The sequence below is a fragment of the Neovison vison genome, chromosome 4 (assembly GCF_020171115.1).
Source record: "Neovison vison isolate M4711 chromosome 4, ASM_NN_V1, whole genome shotgun sequence".
Lineage (NCBI taxonomy): Eukaryota > Metazoa > Chordata > Mammalia > Carnivora > Mustelidae > Neogale > Neogale vison.
In genome coordinates this window covers 162,355,048-162,376,168 of record NC_058094.1, presented here as the reverse complement: position 1 = coordinate 162,376,168, position 21,121 = coordinate 162,355,048, and the positions used below count along the sequence as shown (strand labels likewise).

General features: G+C 35.8%; 1 protein-coding gene across 11 annotated transcripts in view; it reads right to left on the bottom strand.

Annotated features, from left to right (window-relative positions):
• PPP1R9A (protein phosphatase 1 regulatory subunit 9A) overlaps nt 1–21,121 on the bottom strand; it is a 299,215-nt gene that overhangs the window by 112,580 nt on the left and 165,514 nt on the right. For all 11 annotated transcript variants that reach the window (XM_044246057.1, XM_044246056.1, XM_044246058.1 and 8 more), the window contains exon 4: nt 20,826–20,946. In XM_044246057.1, the coding sequence (XP_044101992.1) occupies nt 20,826–20,946 (121 nt within the window). The remainder of the gene's footprint in view (nt 1–20,825; nt 20,947–21,121) is intronic.

The following is a 21,121-nucleotide window of genomic DNA, read 5'->3' as shown; positions in this document are numbered from 1 at the left end:
TGTTGTTGATTCTCCAGTTCTTTAAGGTATAAAGAGAGCTGGTATATTCTGGATTTTTCTAGAAAACTGGGAGGCTTGGATGGCTATTTCCCCCTAGGACCACCTTTGCCATATCCCATAGGATTTGGACCAAAGTGTCTTCATTCTCATTGGTTTCCACGAATTGTTTAAGTTCTTCTTTGGTTTCCTGGTTGATCCAAACATTCTTACACAAGGTGGTCCTTAGCTTCCAAGTGTTTGAATTCCTTCCAAGCTTTTTCTTGTAGTTGAGTTCCAGTTTCAAAGAATTGCGGTCTGAGAATATGCAGGGAATAATCTCAGTCATTTGATATTGGTTGAGCCCTGATTTGTGACCCAGGATGTAGTCTATTCTGTTGAAAGTTCCATGTGCACTCGAGAAGAGTGAGTATTCTGTTGTTTTAGGGTGGAATGTTCTGTATATACCTATGAGGTCCATCTGGTCCAACGAGTAGAGAATCCAGATATGGACCCTCAACTCTATGGTCAAAGAATCTTTGACAAAACAGGAAAAAATATACAGTGAAATAAAGACAGTCTCTTCAATAAATGGTGTGGGGAAAATTAGACAACTATGTATAGAAGAATGAAACTCGACCATTCTCTTACACCATACACCAAGATAAACTCGAAATGGATAAGAGACCTCAATGTGAGGCAGGAATCTATCAAAATCCTAGAGGAGAACATAGGCAGTAACCTCTTTGACATCGGCCACAACAACTTCTTTCAAGACATGTCTCCAAAGGCAAAGGAAACAAAAGCAGAAATGAACTTTTGGGACATTCATCAAGATCAAAAGCTTGGGACTTCACCAAGATCAAAAGCTTCTGCACAACAAAGGAAACGGTCAACAAAACAAGGAGGCAACCCATGGAATGGGAGAAGATATTCACAAATGACAACACAGACAAAGGGCTGATATCCAAGATCTATAAAGAACTCCTCAAACTCAACCCCCACAAAACAGATAATCACATCAAAAAAATGGGCAGAAGACATGAACAGACACTTCTCCAAAGAAGACATACAAATGGCTAACAGACCATGAAAAAATGTACATCATCATTAGCCATCAGGGAGATTCAAATCAAAACCACATTGAGATACCACCTTACACCAGTTAGAATGGCCAAAATTAACAAGACAGTAAACAATAAGTGTTAGAGAGGATGTGGAGAAAGGGGAATCCTCTTACACTGTTGGTGGGAATGCAAGTTGGTGCAGCCACTTTGCAAAACAGAGTGGAGATTCCTTAAGAAATTAAAAATAGAGCTACCGTATGACCCTGCAATTGCACTACTGGGTATTTACCCCAAAGAAACAGACGTAGTGAAAAGAAAGGCCATCTGTACCCCAGTGTTCACAGCAGCAATGGCCACAGCCACCCAACTGTGGAAAGAACCAAGATGCCCTTCAATGGACAAATGGATAAAGAAGATATGGTCCATATATACAATGGAGTATTATGCCTCCATCAGAAAGGATGTATACCCAACTTTTGTATCAACATGGACAGGACTGGAGGAGATTATGCTGAGTGAAATAAGTCAAGCAGAGAGAGTCAATTATCATATGGTTTCACTTACTTGTGGAGCATAAAAAATAACATGGAGGACATTGGGAGATGGAGAGGAGAAGTGAATTAGGGGTAATTTGAGGGGGAGACAAACCATGAGAGCCTGTGGACTCTCAGAAATTAACTGAGGGTTTTGGAGGGGTGGGGGTGGGATGTTTGGTGAGCCTGGTGGTGGGTATTATGGAGGGCATGTATTGCCTGGAGCACCAGGTGTGGTGCATAAACAATGAATTCTAAAACACTGAAAAAAAATAAAATAATATTTATTTTTAAAAAAGTTTTAACATTTTGCCATTCTGCATTTAGGTTGTTAGCTACCTGGAAGTTATTTTTTATTATAATATGTGTTAGCAATATATTTTTATGTTTTCAAGTGTTATAAATAAATACCTTAATAACATTTTTACTAAGAGTTCATTTTTCCTCCACTGGTTTGTAGTGCTGCATCTGTCTGGGTTCAAAATGTGCATCAACATGTTTTGGGTTTTCTATTAGTTTCTACTTGTCTATCTCTGCACACTCTATCGCTTCCTAATTAGTTTTGACATTTCATAGGATAATTCCCTCCACCTTGTTCATTGTCCTCAAATTTTTCTGCTCTATTCGTGAGCTTTTTCTCTGCATAATTAGTTTTAGACTTACTTGCCAAGTTCTCTAAAAACACTCGTTGAGGTCTTAGTAAAATCATACTGATTTTTAGATTAGTTTGGAGAACACTGACACCTTTATCATATTGAGGCTTCCCATCAATAATCCTTGTGCCACTATAATAACTCTGGACAAGTGCTGGGTATATCATATGTTTTTGCCATCTGTTAAGAAGAGTTATTTAAAGCTTGAAAATAAGAATAAAAAGAAGAGTAACCTGTCTTTTCAATATGATTAAGGTGCATATTTAGCAGGTCCACCCAAGGATAATTTGGGGTAATGTATTTTCGTTGATCCACTGTTTAAAATTGATTAAAATCCTGGATATACTTAAGTTGAATGTTGATTTGCAGATTTTTCTGTCTGGAATAAATTCAGGTACTTTCCTTCTGTTAGAAAAGATAATCCCATAGGCCATGGTTTATTTCCCTGTAGAATATTAACTAGTTTATATCTAACTTAGTAATGTTATTCTAATACTACTTTATTAACTTGTCTTTAACTACGTACTTCCTAAATGTCCTCTGAATCACATTTACCACATCTCATTGGTTCTCTCATTAATTAGTGAGTTAAATAAAGTCTAATCCGTGTTCATTTTATATGTATGAAAGTCATTTTTTTTAACTCTCTGAATATTAGCCTACGATGGCTTTGGAGCTTCTACCCAAGATGCCAGAGTGGATTCACAAAGCCAGGGCAACTGTTCCCACAGAAATACACATTGCGGGCTGGTTAAGCCCCCGCATAATTGCTAGGGCCCCAGACGGATTCTAAAGCAGCAACAGAGTACTATCTTTGTTAACACGGTTTTTTCCTAATGTAGTATAGTATTGAAGTTTTTTCTGACTTTGGCCATTTTGGTTCTGGATCGAGTTTGCTCTAAACAACAACAATGAAAAATAATTCCCCACTGGTAGCAGCAATGAATAGGAGAGTAATTTTATATTCTGACCATTCGAGACAGCTATTGGGACTATAAGGATCTATTATCTCTCATGGGAGAGATGATTAAAAAAATTTTTAAGTAACTATCCTTTAATTTTTTTTTTTTGTCTGTTTGCGGGCTTCAACTATTTCATAAAAAAGTTTCCTGAACACTAGAAAGGAAAATAGCCCTTTGAAATCTTGACTGGTGAATTTTTGTATTTCTTTGATTACTTAACACTGTTTCTGAGGTTGCAGAACTGAAGTGACAAATTTTGTGTTGCTGTAACTGAGAAAAGCCATTATCTCTCACTGTGTATGCATGAAATATGTCCCTAACATAGAAGGGTATTAATAAATTAAATTATAAAGTCTTGGAAGTTAAAGGAGTGATAACCTGGTTCACAGAGAATAGCAAGCACTCTCATAAATCTTACATTCTAGTATCTAATGAAAAGTTCAAACATGCTAGACATTTAAGAAAAAAATATTTCTTAAAGATTCTGCTAGAAGCTCAGCAATATTTTAATAGAAAGCCCAGTTCACATAGTAAAAGTGAATCTTCAGACAAGTAAGACTAATCTAATAAGTTTGGTTTAAGATATATACCTGTGTTTTCTCCATGATTTTGTAAAGGTATGGCTTTGTATTTTCCAAATGAAGAGATTAATTAATCTGTACTTCCTAATATTCTGATATGGATACTGATCAGATTAACAGTACTCCTATAAAAAGCTCAAGATGTATGGGAAAATTAGATTGTGTTTAACTAAACTGAATCATAATCCTGACAAACTTTTATATCGATGATAATTATGTTTTATAGAGTGTCAGCTTAAAACATGATTTCCCAGATTTTTAGTTATCTCCAATGCCTTGGCCCTAAAAGCATAGCTTTTAATATATACAACTCTGCTTACATTAAAATGTTACAAAGTTACAAAAAAATAAAATGTTACAAAGTTACTCTAGCTTTGCATCATGTTAAGGAATGTGTTTATCTCCACACATTAAGAAGATGTAAAAATGGAGTGTGTGGCTGCAGAAAATGATAGCTGCTAGTCTGGTATTGCCTGTGCGTAATGATTAGCAAGTCCCCATCCACCTACAAAAGTTGTTAATTAGAAGTTGGTTAAGTAAGCTGTAAGTTAAGTGTAATATGGATAATTGAGATGATACTAGCAGCAACAGTGACAGAAAAAAATATAATTGTGTGGGTGAGGTAATGGGATGAATTTTTTTTTTTTTTGAGAGAAAGGATAACAAAAGTTAGACCTACAGTATCAGCCTGTTTTAGGATATGAGAGAACATAATGAAAACCAAAACTGGAGTGTAAAGCAAGTTGAAGAAGGTATGAAGAAGTGATTTTTATTTATTTTTATTTGCCTTGGTCTATACCATCTGAGTCCAAAAAGAAGATATAAAACGAGATGAATTTTTTATGAAATGCATTCAGTCTTGAAGGATGGACTGAATTATATTATCCATAATATGATTTAGAAGAAAAGATAATAGTTTTTCTACTACTAGAGTTACGCAGAGTGAGTCAATTCCTATTTCCATGATGGTCCTTCATATATTTGAAAACTGCTATTATGTTCCTCCATTAGGGTTGAGGATGAGAAGAGACTGAAGAAGGGAAAAATTAAAATCAGGAAGACAGTTAAGAACCTTTTGCAATTTGTAAAAAGCTTGAAATGGTAACAACACAAAATGATGAATGAGAATTCCTTTTATTTCATATCCTCATCAGCATTTGGTGTTGTCAGTGTTTTGGATTTTGGATTTCAAGGCAGCGAGTATCAACTCAACTACATTCTAATAGTGTAATGGTATCTCATCATTGTTTTAACATGCAATAATTCACAGATTGGGAGAAAACATTTATGTATCATATATCTGATATGGGACTTGTGTCTACAGCATTATAAAGATAGTTACAACCCAGTCACAAAAAGACAAACAATCCACTTTAAAAACTAAGACAAAGAAAGATAATGTAGGATCTCACTTTTTTTTGTAGAATCTGAAAACCAAAACAAACAAGTAAACCAAATACAAGGCTCACAGATAAGGAGAACAGACTGGTGGTTGTCACAGGGTAGGGAGGTGGGGTGTGGACAGAATGACTATAGGGGGGTCAGCAGGTACAAACCTCCAGCTACAAAATAAATAAGTCATGGGGATGTAATCCACAGCATGGTGACTACAGTTAATAATATGTAAGTTAAGTATTGCATATTTGAAAGCTGCTATGTGAGTATGTCTTAAAAGTCCTCATCACAAGAAAAAAAAGGAAAAAAATTATAACTATGTCTAGTGATGAATGTTAATTAGATTTACCATGGTTATCATTTCACATGTATACAAGTCATTATGCTGTACACCTGAAACTAATATAATGTTACATGTCAATTATACCTTAAGAGAAAAAAAGTGGGCCAAAGGATCTGAACAGGCATTTCACCAAAGAAGATACCCAAATGGCCAAGAAGCACATGGAAAAGATCCTTGCCATCAACAGCTATCAGGGAAATGCAAATCAAAACTAAAATAAGATGCCCCTTCATACCCACTCAGAGATGATTATGATCAAAAGACAGATAATAACAAGTGTCCATGAGGATGTGGAGAAATTGTAACCCTCATACATTACCAGAGGCAATGTAACATGGTGCAGCTACTTTGTAAAACCATCCAGCAGTTCCTCAAAAGGTTAAACATAAAGTTACCATGTGACCCAGAAACTCCACTATTAGGTTTATATCAAGAAAAATGAGGACATGTCCACACAAAAATTTATACATAAGCAGCATTACTGATAATAGTGAAAAAGCAGGAACAACCCAAATATCCATCAACTGATATCAGAATAAACAAAATGAGGTATATCTGTTCAATAGAATATTATTTAGAAATAAAAAGGAAGGAAATGTGATACCTGCTACAACATGGATAAACCTTGAAAGCATTATGCTAGTGAAAAAAAGTCAGTCACAAAAGACCAATATATATTGCATAATTCCATTTATATGAAATGTCTAGAAAAGGCAAATCTCTACAGACAGAAGGTAGATTAGTGCCTAAAGCCGGGAGAAGAGGGAGGAGTTGGGAGAAAAGGAAAATGATTGTAAATGGATATGGAGTTTCTTTCTGGAGTGATCAAAGTGTGCTAAAATTAATTGGCGACACATGTTTTAAATATTCTGGAAACCAATGAATTCTATAATTAAATAAATGAACTGTATGTTATGTGAATTATATCAATAAAATGTTAAAAATTCATCTTAAAGAACAACTTTATCCAAAATACCACCAGCTTTGTCATTCCCATAAAATATATTTCTAAATCACTTAGTGTAGCTATCAAGTTTCTTCAGCACTGGGTCTTAATCTCATTCTGACATTTTTATCCCACATTATCCTTCTTGATATTTAACAGTATTATCATCCGTCCCCATTTGCGTCCACCCTTCACCATGCACAAGACTAGAGTACTGTACCTCTAAGAAATAGGAATGGTGCTGAAGTTTAAGAACCTTTGGTTGGTAATTGGGCTAGAGGGTGGGCTCCTTAAATATTAATAAGTAGATCAAATACTATAGTGAATTAATCATTCTAGTATACAGCATATGTTTCCCTTCTTCCCCTTTGATCTATGTGGTTGAGGGACACAACTCTGTTCTCCCACAGAGCAGGTCCAGGACCACTTTTTTCTTTTTTTTTTTTTTTAAGATTTTATTTACTTATTTGAGAGAGAGAGAGGGAGATTGAGAGAACAAACATGAGGAGGGGTAGAGGGAGAAGCAGACCCCTGCAGAGCCAGGAGCCCAACTTGGTACTTGATCCCAGGACCCTGAGATCATGACCTGATCCAAAGGAAATGGTATTTCAATGCTGTTTTAGTTTGCATTCACTGATGACTAGGGATTTTGAACATATTTTCATATGCTATTGGCCATACATATATTCTTTGTGAAATGGCTGTCAAATCTTTGGTCCGTAATTTTAAAATTCGGGTTGCTGTTATTTCCTTGTAAATGTTCTTCATATTCTGTATGTGTGTTTTGCAAATATTTTCTCCTTACCTGTAACTGTGTCTCTCAAAGTAAAAAAAAGTTGTGATTTTTAATGAAATTCAATTTGCCAGTTTTTTCTTTGATGGTCCGAGATTTTTGTGAGCTGTCTCAGAAACTTTTATTTAATGTGATGATACAAAGATTTTCACCTATGCGTTCTTTTAGAGGTTTCATAGTTTGAACTCTAACATCTAGATCTATGATTGATTTTGATTAATTAATCAAAGTTAATTAATTATGGTGTGATAACATTTGTGCTCAGGTATTTTTTCTCCTCATATGGATAGCTAATTCTTTTTCTGCTAGTTGTTGAAAAGACTGTACATTTTAGCACTGAGTTATCCTGGCACTTTTATTGAAAGTCAACGACTACATATGTCTCAATCTATTGCTTACTTTCTATTCCACATTTTTTATTTTATACCACTATCACATAGTCTTGGTTACTGAGGCTTCATAATAAGTCTTATAAAATCAGATAAGGTCAGTCCTCTAACTTAATTCTTTTTCAGAATTTTTATTCTAGGTCCCTTGCATTTCCATATGCATTTTAGAACCAGCTAACCAATTTCTTTTAAAAAAAAATGCCCACTGGAATTTTAACTGGTATTTCTTTGAATCTACAGATGAATACAAGGATATGTGACATCTTAACAATATTGACAACACCTGTTATAAACATTGCTATGTATCCATTTATTTACCTAGCATATTTCCTATTACCATCAGCGAGTATCAACTCAACTACATTTTCATTTTTGTCCAAAACTCCCTCACATAACTAAGAACTGTAAGGCAAGCCGTATCCTGAAAAGACTGTTCACTTTCCTGCCTTTGTATCCTCTATGAAAGATGTACCCATATATCCCTTCGTCTTCTCAAAAGCTTTCTCCTAAAAGCCCAGCTCAAATGTTAACTTCTCTTTGAGTATTTATCTATTTACCCAAGCCCAGTGATCTCTTCTATCCTTTGAACCTCTTCTATACCATATGTTTTATACCTTCATCTAATGTTACATGTTACCAGATAAATGTTTATTATTTCTTGAGGTATAAGGTCTCCTTAAGCAAATAGATTGCCAACCTCATGGGTCTGACATCTGAGCCCAGAGCAATAATTATATACTGTTCATGTTATTAAGCGATTTTGGAGAATGAGAGAAAAGAAAGAGTTCCTTTTATGTGTAGTTTATTCTCTGGATAGGACAAAAGTTAAATGTCCACTTTTAGGATAACATTTTTTTTATACACTGCTGTTGGTAAGACTCAAAAGAGGCAAATATCCTAATTACTGCCTCCCTTTCCATCATTCTATTTTTACCAATCTCTTTTCTGTATCAACATCTTCTCTTGGCCAGTTGTCATTTAAGTATTTTTTCTCAGAGACTGTCTAGAAAACATCTGTCTTGATTAAATCTTACTTAATTTTAGTAGCATTTTTAAAAAACTTTCTATCTTTGTGTCTGTGTACACATAATTTGTGTAATATAATGTAACATTTCCTTTATGAAAGTCATTTTGTTGTGTAGGGTTGTGTTGGGAGTGGGGACGTTGAGTTTTAAGTTGATTCTAAACTACTTTCATGGCCAAAATTGTGACTTTATTTCTTCCTAACCTTTACATAAAATCTAGTGGAATGCTATCAGGCAGTATACGCTTGCTTCCTCAATGCTTCTGAATGACCAATGACCGTTGTAAACCCATGGCATTTCTCCAAGAAACATCCATGGCAGTTCAAGTGCATGATTTACCAGTAGAAATTCTTTCTCTTTCAACTCTTTAAAATATAGTTTGTGTTTTGAAACACCAAGTTAAAGTTGAATTATAGAATTTGAACAATGAATACAGCTGGCCTTTGGGGAAGGGGTGGGAAGTAAAGCTGAAAGGCTCAAACTCTCAAAAGTTATGTCATTGTTATGCTTTTATGAAATGAAAAGGTGGTACGGTGTTCTAATCGGGCAAGAGCATTTGAGAAGGTAGACATTTTTAAAATAGATAAAAGTCAAGGATGGGTGTGGGAACTACTAAGTACAGGGCAGAAAACTTCTAAAACGGGTTTTCTTTGTAAGCCAATACATACAGGGCTAGCATTTACTGGGGAGGAAATAAAAGTCAAAGCAAAATATAGGTTTTTTACATTGTCAATAGACAGAGTAATTAGAGTTGGAAGAAAATGAGGATGATGATTTTCTTAATGGACAAGAATAAAGGAAATACAAGAAAGGTCAAAGAAATTTCTGAAAATATACATCCTTGTACAGGATAATTTAGATAAAATGCAATGCAACAAATACAATTAGAGGGATATTTCTCAGTACTCTAATCAGAAGGAAGATAGCAAAAGTGCTAGAAAAATATAGGTAGAGAAAATAATATGCTTGCTTCATTGATTTGATTGATTCATTCAGTCAGTAATTTAGTAAGAGTGAGTCGATCCTGACTGTACTCCAAGAACAGTGAGAGTCACTGGGATACAAATTTGAATGAAGTATGATTCCTGTTTCAGAATATCACACATACACACCCACACACACACAAATATTTGCAGAAGTACAGGGATATGTGTGTATGTTGAAGGAACTGGAAAGACGGAGAGTGTGAAATATTTCAGTAAGTGTGCTAAGAAAGGTATGAACAAAATAAGTTCACATTAACAGGGGAGGGCGACTGACTCTGTGAGGTGAGGGTCAAGTGGAACCAGAGCAAAGAAAAAACTGAAAATAGATGGATTCACAATGAAATCATGGTGTTTTTGCAAATAAGCCAAGAAAGTCATCAGCTATAGTATACAATGCTATCAAAATAAACAAAAAGAAATGGAAAAGTGACCCTCACAAAGACTAGAGATTATTGGAAATTACCTTTAGGAAGAGTAACAGAACACACATTAAAAACTAAAGTCACAGGAAATTTGCCCCCAAAAGACTGAATCTTAAAAGTGGCATCAAGCCATTCATACATGGGTTCTAGTGCTTATTCAAAGTCTCGTACTAGCATGCTGCTCTAGAAGTCACCAGAAATACAACTGTGGCCCTTGCTCTTAACCATACACCTATGGATATTCACTCAATACACATGACATGATGACAAACAAGTAGACCTAAATGCATGTGCTATAGCCCATTACATTCAAGTATACAGAGGCCAAGCGTTCCACTGGGCTCCACCAGTGACAGTTGAATGGCTTCAGTGATGAACTGGACACTAAGCTTACCCTTGAAGTAAAAGGTAACACAATGTTGAGAAAAATACTATTTGGGGCAAGGTGGAGAGTATGAAAGAAGTATGGTAGTAAGAAAAGAGTTGCCTAGAGCTAAATTTCAATCCCGAAGCTTCCACTTATTGATGATCTACTGAAAGTCCCCAATGCTCTTTCACATCTGTATGTTGTTTGGTTTTGTTATTGTTGTTTTGTTTTTGTTTTAAGAGTTTAAATTGGATAAATTTTAAAAGACTGAAATCATACAAAGTATCTTTTCTGATCACATAAAATGAAAAGAGAAATCAGTGACAAAAAGAAAACCAGAAAATTAAAAGGTATGTGAAATTAAACAACACACTTCTAAACAATCAACGAATCAAAGGAAATTAGTTTTTTCAGGAATACTTTTAAGTCTGTGTGATGTAGAGAAATAGAAAAAGCAATGACTGAAAGACAGAAAAAGAAAAGAGCTAGAAAGCAGATGGTAGATTGAGATGCATATTTCTACAAAGTAGCCCTGGGAAGAGAGAAGGAAATCTGCCTTAGAGAAAATCCAGACCCACCCACCCACCCTGCCAGCACACTGAAAGTGAAGGAGGAATAAAGGAGACTGAGGAGTTGAGCTACAGGGTCTCAGGTGCTGGTGGTAAAACAAAGTCAGATCTATGAAAACTGGAAAAGCAACGAACACTTGGAAAAAGTATTGGGGAATGAGAAATGCCATTTAAATGCATATCACCACCAAGAGGATAAAACAAATTCACAAGCATTTTCCTAATGCTTAGGAGTTTGTGAGGAGTCAGCAAAAGGTATTCTACTGAACTGTACATAATATGCAAAATGCTAAATGTAAATGAACGGTACTGTATCTATTATAGCAAAACTTTAAGATGTGTAATTGATAGTCTTTTAGAACACATTTTGATTGCCTTATTTGTTAAATGTTTATTTAGATGCTTTCATTCACTTACCTCAGACCACAGTTTTCTTAATCCCATTTTCTTTATTTTCTAAGATTTATTAATTAATTTGAGAGTGCACATGCAAGTGGGGTAAAGGAACAGAGAGGGAGGGAGAGGGCCAAGCCCACTCCCCACTGAGCCAGGGAGCCTTAAGGGGGACTAGACCCCACAAACCTGAGATCAGAACCTGAGTCAAAATCAAGAGTCAGAACCTTAACCGACTGAGCCACCTAGGCATTCCTTAATCCCATTTTCTATGAAACCTTAAGTTTGTTCAACTATAAATTCCTGAAAAAATTAATTCTTAGTTTAGATAAAGAAGGTCTACTATAACTACCGTGCTGGTTGTAATATTAGCAAAAATCTATGTAAAGGGGTTTACACAGTAATTAATGTATAATATGGTCTTAAATCATTGTAGTTATAGTAATTATTATTTCAACTAAGATGTGGAGGGAGGCTGGGGAAGGAAACCAGTGCAGACAATGTACTCTTCTGGACTGAAGCAGACAACTGAATGGGCACTTAAATAACAGGTATTCAAAGTCAGTAAGACATTGCGCTCTGACTGGCAAAAAAAAAAAAAAGGAGCACAACTACACACTATTATTCACCAATACTATACAAACGAAGTGATAACTGTAGAAGAACAATCTTGGAACAAGGTAAGGATAAACCGGAAATATGATCTGAAAGAAGCCCTACACAAACATCAGCTCAGTAAGAGAAAGACTTGGTCCAGTGATACGGCTCAAAGAATGAACAGAAAAAAAGAATCTGAGGAACATTCCAAAGAAAGAAATATCCAATATAGTAAGATATTACATAGGTAAAGTAAATGAGAGAAGAAAGGATGACTAGAAAGTTTTACATCTAAAGTAATGAAAAATAGGGTCAATACTGAAAAAAAAAAAAACAGGTTGTTCAGATCAAGGGGAAGGAAGAAAAAAAATGAAAAAAGGAACTCAATTTATGTTGAATTTGAGATGAAAGTAAGATGATATAAGTGAATAGGTTCTACAGGCACCAAGGCTGGGGTACGAATTTGGGAGTAATTTCTACAGAGTCATTTAAAAAATGAGTTCACTTACTGAATACAAAAATGAGTTTAGGAAGCTAATTTGAGAGAGGAACATTCTTCTAATACAGAGTGAAAAATAAGAGGCAAAGGATCTATATAGCTGTCTCTCTTTCTCTCCCTCTCTCATCCTTGTTTTGTTTTCTCTCTCTCTCTCTCTCTCTCACACACACACACACACACACATACACACGTGCATCCAAACACACATACCCCCAACAAAACAACAACAAAAACAAAACCGAGGATGGAAGCATAGACCTAGTTAGAGATAAGTGATTATACTATGACACTGAAAAGTTTAAGAAGATCAAATCTAAGAAAAAGTTTCTGGATGTCTCAAAAATTAGGTAAATAATTTTCAAAGCAATAAATCTGACAGAAAATTAAGGGTATAAACTTAATACAAATTTTTACTGTGTTTAAGTTTAGAGTTGCACTTTAATTCTGGTTTTTGTATTTGATTGTTTTTGTTATCAAACCGGGGGAGCAGGAGAGAAAACTCCATGTAGGCGAGAAGTGAAGGCAGTTGGTATGCACCACCTGCCTTCTTCGCAAAGATCAGCACTGAAAGAACAGACGAAAGCACAGTTGTAAGAAATGTAACAGGAAACAAACAAATGGAAAATAATTTACAGGAAAAAAAAAGAAATACAGGTGTCCAGTAAATATCCTAAGAGGCTCATAAATAAGAAATTAAAATTTAAAAGCAATATCTCACAATAATTTATTAAAGATTTTATAACATGACATTTAGTCTTGCTGAGGGTGCAGTGAAGTACAGGGTTGCTGACACTGCTAAGGGGATACAAACTGATCAACCTTGTTGAGGGCAGCTTAGCAACGTGTTTCTAAAGCATTTAAAATGTAATGCACCTTGACACAGCAATTCCGCTCCAAGGAAGTAATTTCAAAGAAATAATCTGAGATAGTCACAATGGTTTTTGTATAAAAATGCTAATCTGATCAACACCTTGAAACAACATACTAGCCTAACAATAAGCAAATGACTTCTCTATATAATACAACAGCATAATGTACCCCTTAAAGTCTGTTGCAGAAAAGTGTTTAATGATATGATACAACATATCATAAGTATATGCTCTTAAGTCTGATATGCTAGAGTTATAGCCAGGCTCTGCCACTTACCTGCTGTGTCCATAAAAGAAAAGCCAACAATTCCTTATATATACAACAGAAATAATAATATACATATTTAATCATAGCTATTAGCAATAATAACTAATAAATAAATAAAAATAACAAAATATAAAAAGCATGGAAGACAGCCTGACATATCATTCATAAGCACTCAACAGATACTATCTTAATGAATAAAAAGCATAAAAACCCACAAAGCTATATATTCAACTGATCCTTAATTTCATTAAATAAGTAAACAAAGGCATAATATGCAGAGAAAAAAATTTGCAAGGAAATTTTAGTATAGATCAACTCTAGATGTTGGGATTACATGCAATTTTTATTGTCTTCTTTACATTTTTCTCTGTTTTCTAAATTTTCAACAATGAACATGCATTACATTAAAACTTTAAAATGTTTTCTAAAATTAGCAAATGTTAATTTGACACTTGAGGATAGCATTTCATAGTGACAGTCTAAAAAGTTTTCCTTTAGACTAAAGCATTACAGCACTTATTTTTTATTAAAGATACACATGTGCATAACAATAAAATAACTAAAGGTTCTGGACTCAAGGATCTAAAGTCTATAACCCAAAGCCAAAAAGGCATGGTCTCAAAAAAATATAAAGGACGGGGGAATTAGTACACATAGCTTTGAGCTTCTGCTTGTCAACAGATATTCTGCGATGCTTCTTATACACAACTCACTTAAATAAGCAGAAAATAAAACACTATGTATAGCACTTGCTAATTTTCTTAATTCATCTGTGTACACGTACTTTTGTTCATGCAGGGAAAAAAAAAGTCTGGAAAAAGTACCAAAAGGTAAAAACAAAAAACTGTCAACCCCTAAAATTCTATACACAAAGAAAATATATCTTAAAAAAAGCCAAGGTGAAACAAAAGGATGATTTCAGACATAAAAATTGAAAGAATTCACCATCATCAGACCTGGTGGTAAAATGTTAAAGGCAGTCCCTCAGGAAAGGAAAATAATACGAGATGGAAATATGCAACTCACAAAGCAATGACGAGCACTGGAAATGATCCCTGAGAAGACAGAAGTGACCCAAGCTCTATACAAAGCACTCGGTGCAACAGGGACAGGGACAACAGATATTTGGCACAGATTTACTCTTTGCAGTCACACCAGTGTGAGGAAGAGGCAGCCCATGATTAAAATGCAGGTTCCTGATCCTACATAATTCTTCCTGCCTGCCTCAATACAGACAGCATTAAGAGGATGAAGAGAGCTCAGTGCTATTTGATTATTATTTTCATTAAAGGAATATTTATTTTAAAAAGTCCTCATTTCAAAAGTGTTACATTCATTAAAGGAAAAAAATGAAAATCTGATACACAATTAAAAAACACCAAGGAAATAAAACCACCTTTAATTTAAAAGAGAGAGGGAGAGAGGGAAGTTCTAGTGAGTTTGACATTTTGAGAGGCATTTTAATTTTCCATTTCATAGAGAAAGACTGTGTGGTGATTAAGGCAGAGACAAACTCAAGAAACTAAAAAGGAGCAGAAGAGGGAGGAGAGGTAAAGAGGACTAGACAGGGGATAAGAGAAGTAACACTGGTTAAAAAGAAAGGGTAGCAGTTCGGGTTATTACTGCCATCATACACTGACCCTACAACCCACTAGACCATAAACCAGCAAGGTATTTAATACAAAAATGGTTGCAACAGTAGAGAAAAAGGTTTTCCTACAGTAACACTGATAATCTCTCAAATCTTGGTTCATAATTAGAAGCACAAAACAGACGAGGCATGAGTCCTGGTGGTAAAAATTAAATGGACGTGAGATGCCTGGGTGGCTCAGTTGGTTGAGTGGCTGCCTTCGGCTCAGGTCATGATCCCAGCATCCTGGGATCAAGTCCCGCATCGGGCTCCTTGCTCGGCAGGGAGCCTGCTCCTCCCTCTGACTCTGCCTGCCATTCTGTCTGCCTGTGCTCGCTCCCTCTCCCTCTCTCTCTGATGAATAAATAAAATCTTAAAAAAAAAAAAAATTTAAATGGACAGCTCTCTGAAGCAGACTGTCCCCGAGCACAAAGACTACAGAAGACCTGGGCTTTCCAAATGTTTTACAGAAAGACACAGGAAATAGCCTGTTTTTCCCCGGAAACACTGCCTACTGGAATGGAGTGGACAGGAATGTCGCTGGCTGGTCATAGTTTTCGTGTGCTAGTAAACAACAGTGCACAACTCCTCACCCTCCACTGTATTCGTGATCTCCCTCAGCTCGGAATCTAAAACCCAGACCAATGGGGGTAAGCTTACAAAAATACATATGCTGGGTGGTTCCCGGGTCTGTTTAATGTTCCTGGATTGTTACCTACTGACAAGATGTATCTGGGAAGGGGAAACACCACCACAAATTCCACCTCACAGGGCTTATGTAAACAAAGCATGAAGGAAAGGGAGACCAGCTGGAGCAACACTAACCAACTCTGGTCAACACAATTTCCCCCGAAATGCCACATAGTAAAGTTTTAAACGTATATGAAAATATGTCCGTATCAAAGCAGTAATATCCCAACTCTCTAAGGGGTGAACAAGCAAAATATTTGATGAGGAGAGTGACACGGGGTGTGTGCACTGAGAGGAAACCCTCGACTACGGGATTATGACAGATGGACACAATTAAAACAGCAGTTTCCATTCAGGTTGTCCCGGGCCTGAGGGGCACCCCGGGGACACAGATGGGTCCTGCCCCAGGGGGCATCTGCTGCAAGGGATGTTAAGAGTAAAACTCTTCATCTTTTTACGTGTTGTTGCTACCCAAAGCTTGTCAAGAACAATTAAAATCATCTGAAAACTCTGAGAGGCTTGAATGAAGGTAAACTACATAACACCCTCCTTTCACATTTGATAACTTTTTCAAAAACTACTGACCAGGACAGAGTTCTCAAATGATGACGTGCAAATGCCTGAGAAACAAACCTAGGAGCCAGAAACAAAGCAGATCCCAAATGCATTTTTTTTTTAATTTTTTTTTTTTTAAAGATTTTATTTATTTATCAGAGAGAGAGAGGGAGAGAACGCGAGCACAGGCAGACAGAAAGGCAGGCAGAGGCAGAGGGAGAAGCAGGCTCCCCGCCGAGCAAGGAGCCCGATGTGGGACTCGATCCCAGGACGCTGGGATCATGACCCGAGCCGAAGGCAGCTGCCCAACCAACTGAGCCACCCAGGCGTCCCCCAAATGCATTTTTAATTTGCCTCTTTAGCACAGTGTCATTCCCATTGTTTGTCAGGACTTACTCCATCCACTACCAGCATTTTCAACCGTGGTATCTTAAAGTTGATTTTGCTTTACAGATTCATGAAAGAGAACTGGAGAAATAATTCATGTCCTGTATACCAATCGTAAAATGGACGGCAGCAAAGCTAATGGTTTTATCATTAACATTATTTTTACTAAATATTAATTTTAATATAATAAAAGAATTATTTAATAATAAATAAAATGCACTTACTAAGATTAATATTTATTTTACTAAAATTAATCTTATTTAATGACCCTTGTACTTATTCTTTTACTAAAAATGTAAAACTAAAACAGATGGTGGAAATGGCTACCGACTCATGTCACTTAGTTAAATTGCAAGTTACTCTGTAAGAGGCAGGGTAGCACAAAAAGGAGAAAGAGGGAGAGAAAAGAAAAGAAAAAGAAGAGAGGGACAGCGATGTTGGTCAGGAAAACGTTAGGCCTAAGTAAACATTCTGAAAGTGGTTAACGCGCAAGTATTCAGATTCACTCATCAACAAGTACTTACTGAGCACCCCTATACTTCAGGCATCATATGACAAGGTACAGACAGATAGGAAAAGCTTGACAAAAGAAAATTTCGAATGCAGAACACACTATCAAAAAGTAAGGAAGATTCAAAACTTTTTAACCACACCCTGGATGCACTAGAGACAAAAGCTCATGGCAAATTTTCAAAAGTGCTCAAAATATGGTGAGTTTATGAGATGCTTAGAAGGGGTTAAAACAATCAAAAAAGGTTTCTTGTGCGGGGGCAGGGAATGAGGAGAAGGGAGGAAAGAATGCTCTGGGTTAGTCTATAAGTCTGTTTATTTAACATATCTTGAAGGTAACGTGACTGAATAGGAGATTAAATTGAAATGATTTTCTTAAATAGAACTAAGAAACTAAAGCAAAGAGCGCCTGGGTGGCTCTGCCAGTTAAGGACAGACTCTTGATTTCAGCTCATGTCATGACCTCAGGGTCACGGGAAGGGAGCCGCTGTCAGGCTCGTCCGCGTCCAGCTCCGCAAGCCTCCCAGAGTCTACTTATTTCTCTCTCCCTTGGCCCCTCCCCTACTTGTGCACACACACTCTCTCTCTCTCTGTCTCTAAAAAAAAAAAAAGAAAGAAAGAAAGAAAAGAAAAAGAATCTAAAGTAAGCGAGAAGGGTTACAAAAAAAAAATGTTAATCCTTTTAAATTATAAAGAACACCTAATCCAGAACTTTCATTTTGTCCATAACTGAGGTCTGAAGAGTAACTTTCCCGAGGGCACATGATAACTTTATTATTTTTAGTTGTAGATAGATAGATAGATAGATAGATATGTCTTATAAATTCTCTATAGAAAAATGAAATATTCCATATTAGCTGAATTTTTTTTTAAAAAAAAGCCCACACTGACTAGAGCCATTCAATATTTTGGTATATATTAATTCTACATTTTTTGAGAGAAAGAGAAAGAGAAGTTGGGGGAGGGATGAAAATAGAAAACATATTCACAGAAGAATGGTCTCACACTGATCAAAGTGCTTCGTAAATCCTTAAAGGATATTTTTCTATATCCATCAAGTAGACATAGCTTTCAAAAAAATTAACTTGAGGAAGCAATCAACTGTTCGTTTTGTAATTATTTTACACTGATACATTTTAAACAACAAGCATTTAAATATTGTGCAAATGAGCACAACAGTAATGGTGGGAATAATAATATAATTTTAAAGATGTGAAGACTTCCACAGGTCTAATAATAAGACTATATATATCCTCAATTTGTAAACACATATAAAACAAAAGGTATGAATTTAAAGATCTCTAAAGTTCCTCTGTACTTTTAAAATTTTATGATTCTATACATATTTTATATATCTTTCTATAGTTTTTCATAACACTTCTCATAATAACTCTTTTTAAATAAATTTCAAGCTTATTCCTACTTCATTCAAGAACAGTTTCATACACAGACAGCAGTGTGGAAGGTTTTAATTTACATAGGCATACTGAATGCTTACAGCAACCCTGCAATGTAGATAACATGAAAATTAAGCTGATTTGTTCAATATCCTATATCTGGTTAAGTAGAGGGAACAGAATGAGACTCCTGGTCACATGTTTCCAAAGATTCTGCTCATTTCACCAAATTGCCTTCCTTAGTCTATTCACTGAGGCATTTTTTTTTTTTGAGGCATTTATTAAGCATCTATTGTAACAACAGCAGGATTACTATCCTAGGTAAACATCCATTTCAAAGGACTGTGGAAATGCACACTGGGACTGACAGAGCCAAGTTCTCCTGCCGGTGGAAATACTGCGACAAGTAAAAAAAACAGGTTAACGAAAAACAAACTTAATTTTAAAAGTGAGTGGTGGGAAAACAAAATGGTCTGAGTTTAGAATAATGGGAACTGGCTAAGTGCTGAATGCTAAAATTTCTACCTTTTTATTTTTTAATTAATTTCTATTTTGGTTTGGTTTTGTGGCCCATGTAACTTAAGAGAGATGGTTCATAATAATTTTGTATTATTTGAATACTAACAACAAGAAGTATTTCCTATCATTGTGGAATAGTTTTTAAATTTTTTGTGAAACTTAAAGAGAAATGACACAGATTTTACAAATAAATTTTAGCTCACTTGGAAGAAAGTTTCTACATCAATAATGGGAAATTTATCCTACTACCATTGTATAATTCATTGAAAGGGTAAAGAGGTTATTTCGTTAACCATCTGAAAAATGGGGGAAGACTGTTAACAAATTATTTTGTAACACAAATATTAATATCCTACTTTGTTTTAAGTGTGATACACATTCACTCAACTGAACATTCACTCAAAAGATTCATGTCAGACCTTCTCTGTTCAAGTGAAGGCTATACAAATAAGGCTACTGACAGATGTGGTCCCAAACCTCATGGAACGAGATGATACTGGTGTGGCTTTCCTTTTAAATAAATCAATTTAATTCCCCTTGGACAGTATCTGTGTATATCAATATGTACACTTAGGATTATGAAAGAAATAATGCTACTATATGTCCCATAGGAGACTTACAAATGATTTTCAACATACTTGATCATTTCTTGATAATATGGTTAAGTGAGATACACTTAAAACTTGAAAAAAAAAATCAAAGCCAGTTACTCTGTGCTCTTAAAAAAAATAAGATAACCTTTCTTTGAATTTGGTCCTCATCATGCTGGACCTACTTTTAGTTCTATTGCCAACCCCTGCTTCAGCCCCAACCTGATGCAGCAGAAATGTTGAGTGGGGACTCATCAGAATCTTTAAAGATCCTTGCAGGCTGAGATGACGAAAGCTAAGACTTAAAACATCAATCAGTCAACGTGCTGATGTCCACCCAGATTACCCAAGGCGGACACTTAAGTAAAGACTGTTGGAGTCCTCTCCAGAACATTTAATTCCACAGGTTTAGTTAGCACTCAAGAACTTGTGTTTTCAGACAGAATACATTTTGAAAAATGTGATTTCCAGAATTATCATCATTGCAGGGTTAAGGTTCCTATTATCCCTTCTACCTCTGTCATTCTCAAAAGTGCCAGAAATATTATCACTTGTCTCAATACTTCTGAAGTGAAAACTATATGCTGATCTCCACAGGACATATTCCCAAACAATATACACCCAGGTTTCTGCCCATTTCTCACCAGACAGAGGGATGACAGGATAGGATAGGTACCAAAGTGAGACTGATGGAGACAGAAGACCCAACCACCCATTTACCTAACATACATTAAAGAAAGCAGGCATTCTACTAGCAAATCATAAAGTAATTCAAGTGTTTTAACCTTTTCCATTTCTGAGACACACTCTATAATTCTGTCCTAAAAAAATCAAAAGAAGAAAGCTACCACTGAAAGAAATTTCCAATAAAGTTCCTAGAAGATTTTAGTTATTAACAACCGTAGTTAGCTTACCTGCCATCCCTCTGAGCAGCACCGCCTTCTGTTACTGTCTTAACAAATATTCCCAGCTTTTCAAGTCCGGCATCTGCTCCAACACCCATTCCAATAATGCTTATACCAAGTCCATCCTCATCTATGAAAAAGGGAAAAACAATGCAACAACCTAAGTTTTACACTAGCCCACAATTAGGTGGTGAGACCTGGGTTTTTTTTGCTTTTAGTTTTGTTCTTCATGGACTATATGACACATTCATGACACACTTGTCTTGGCAGAATATTTTTTTCTATGCTGCTGGGGAGCAAAGATG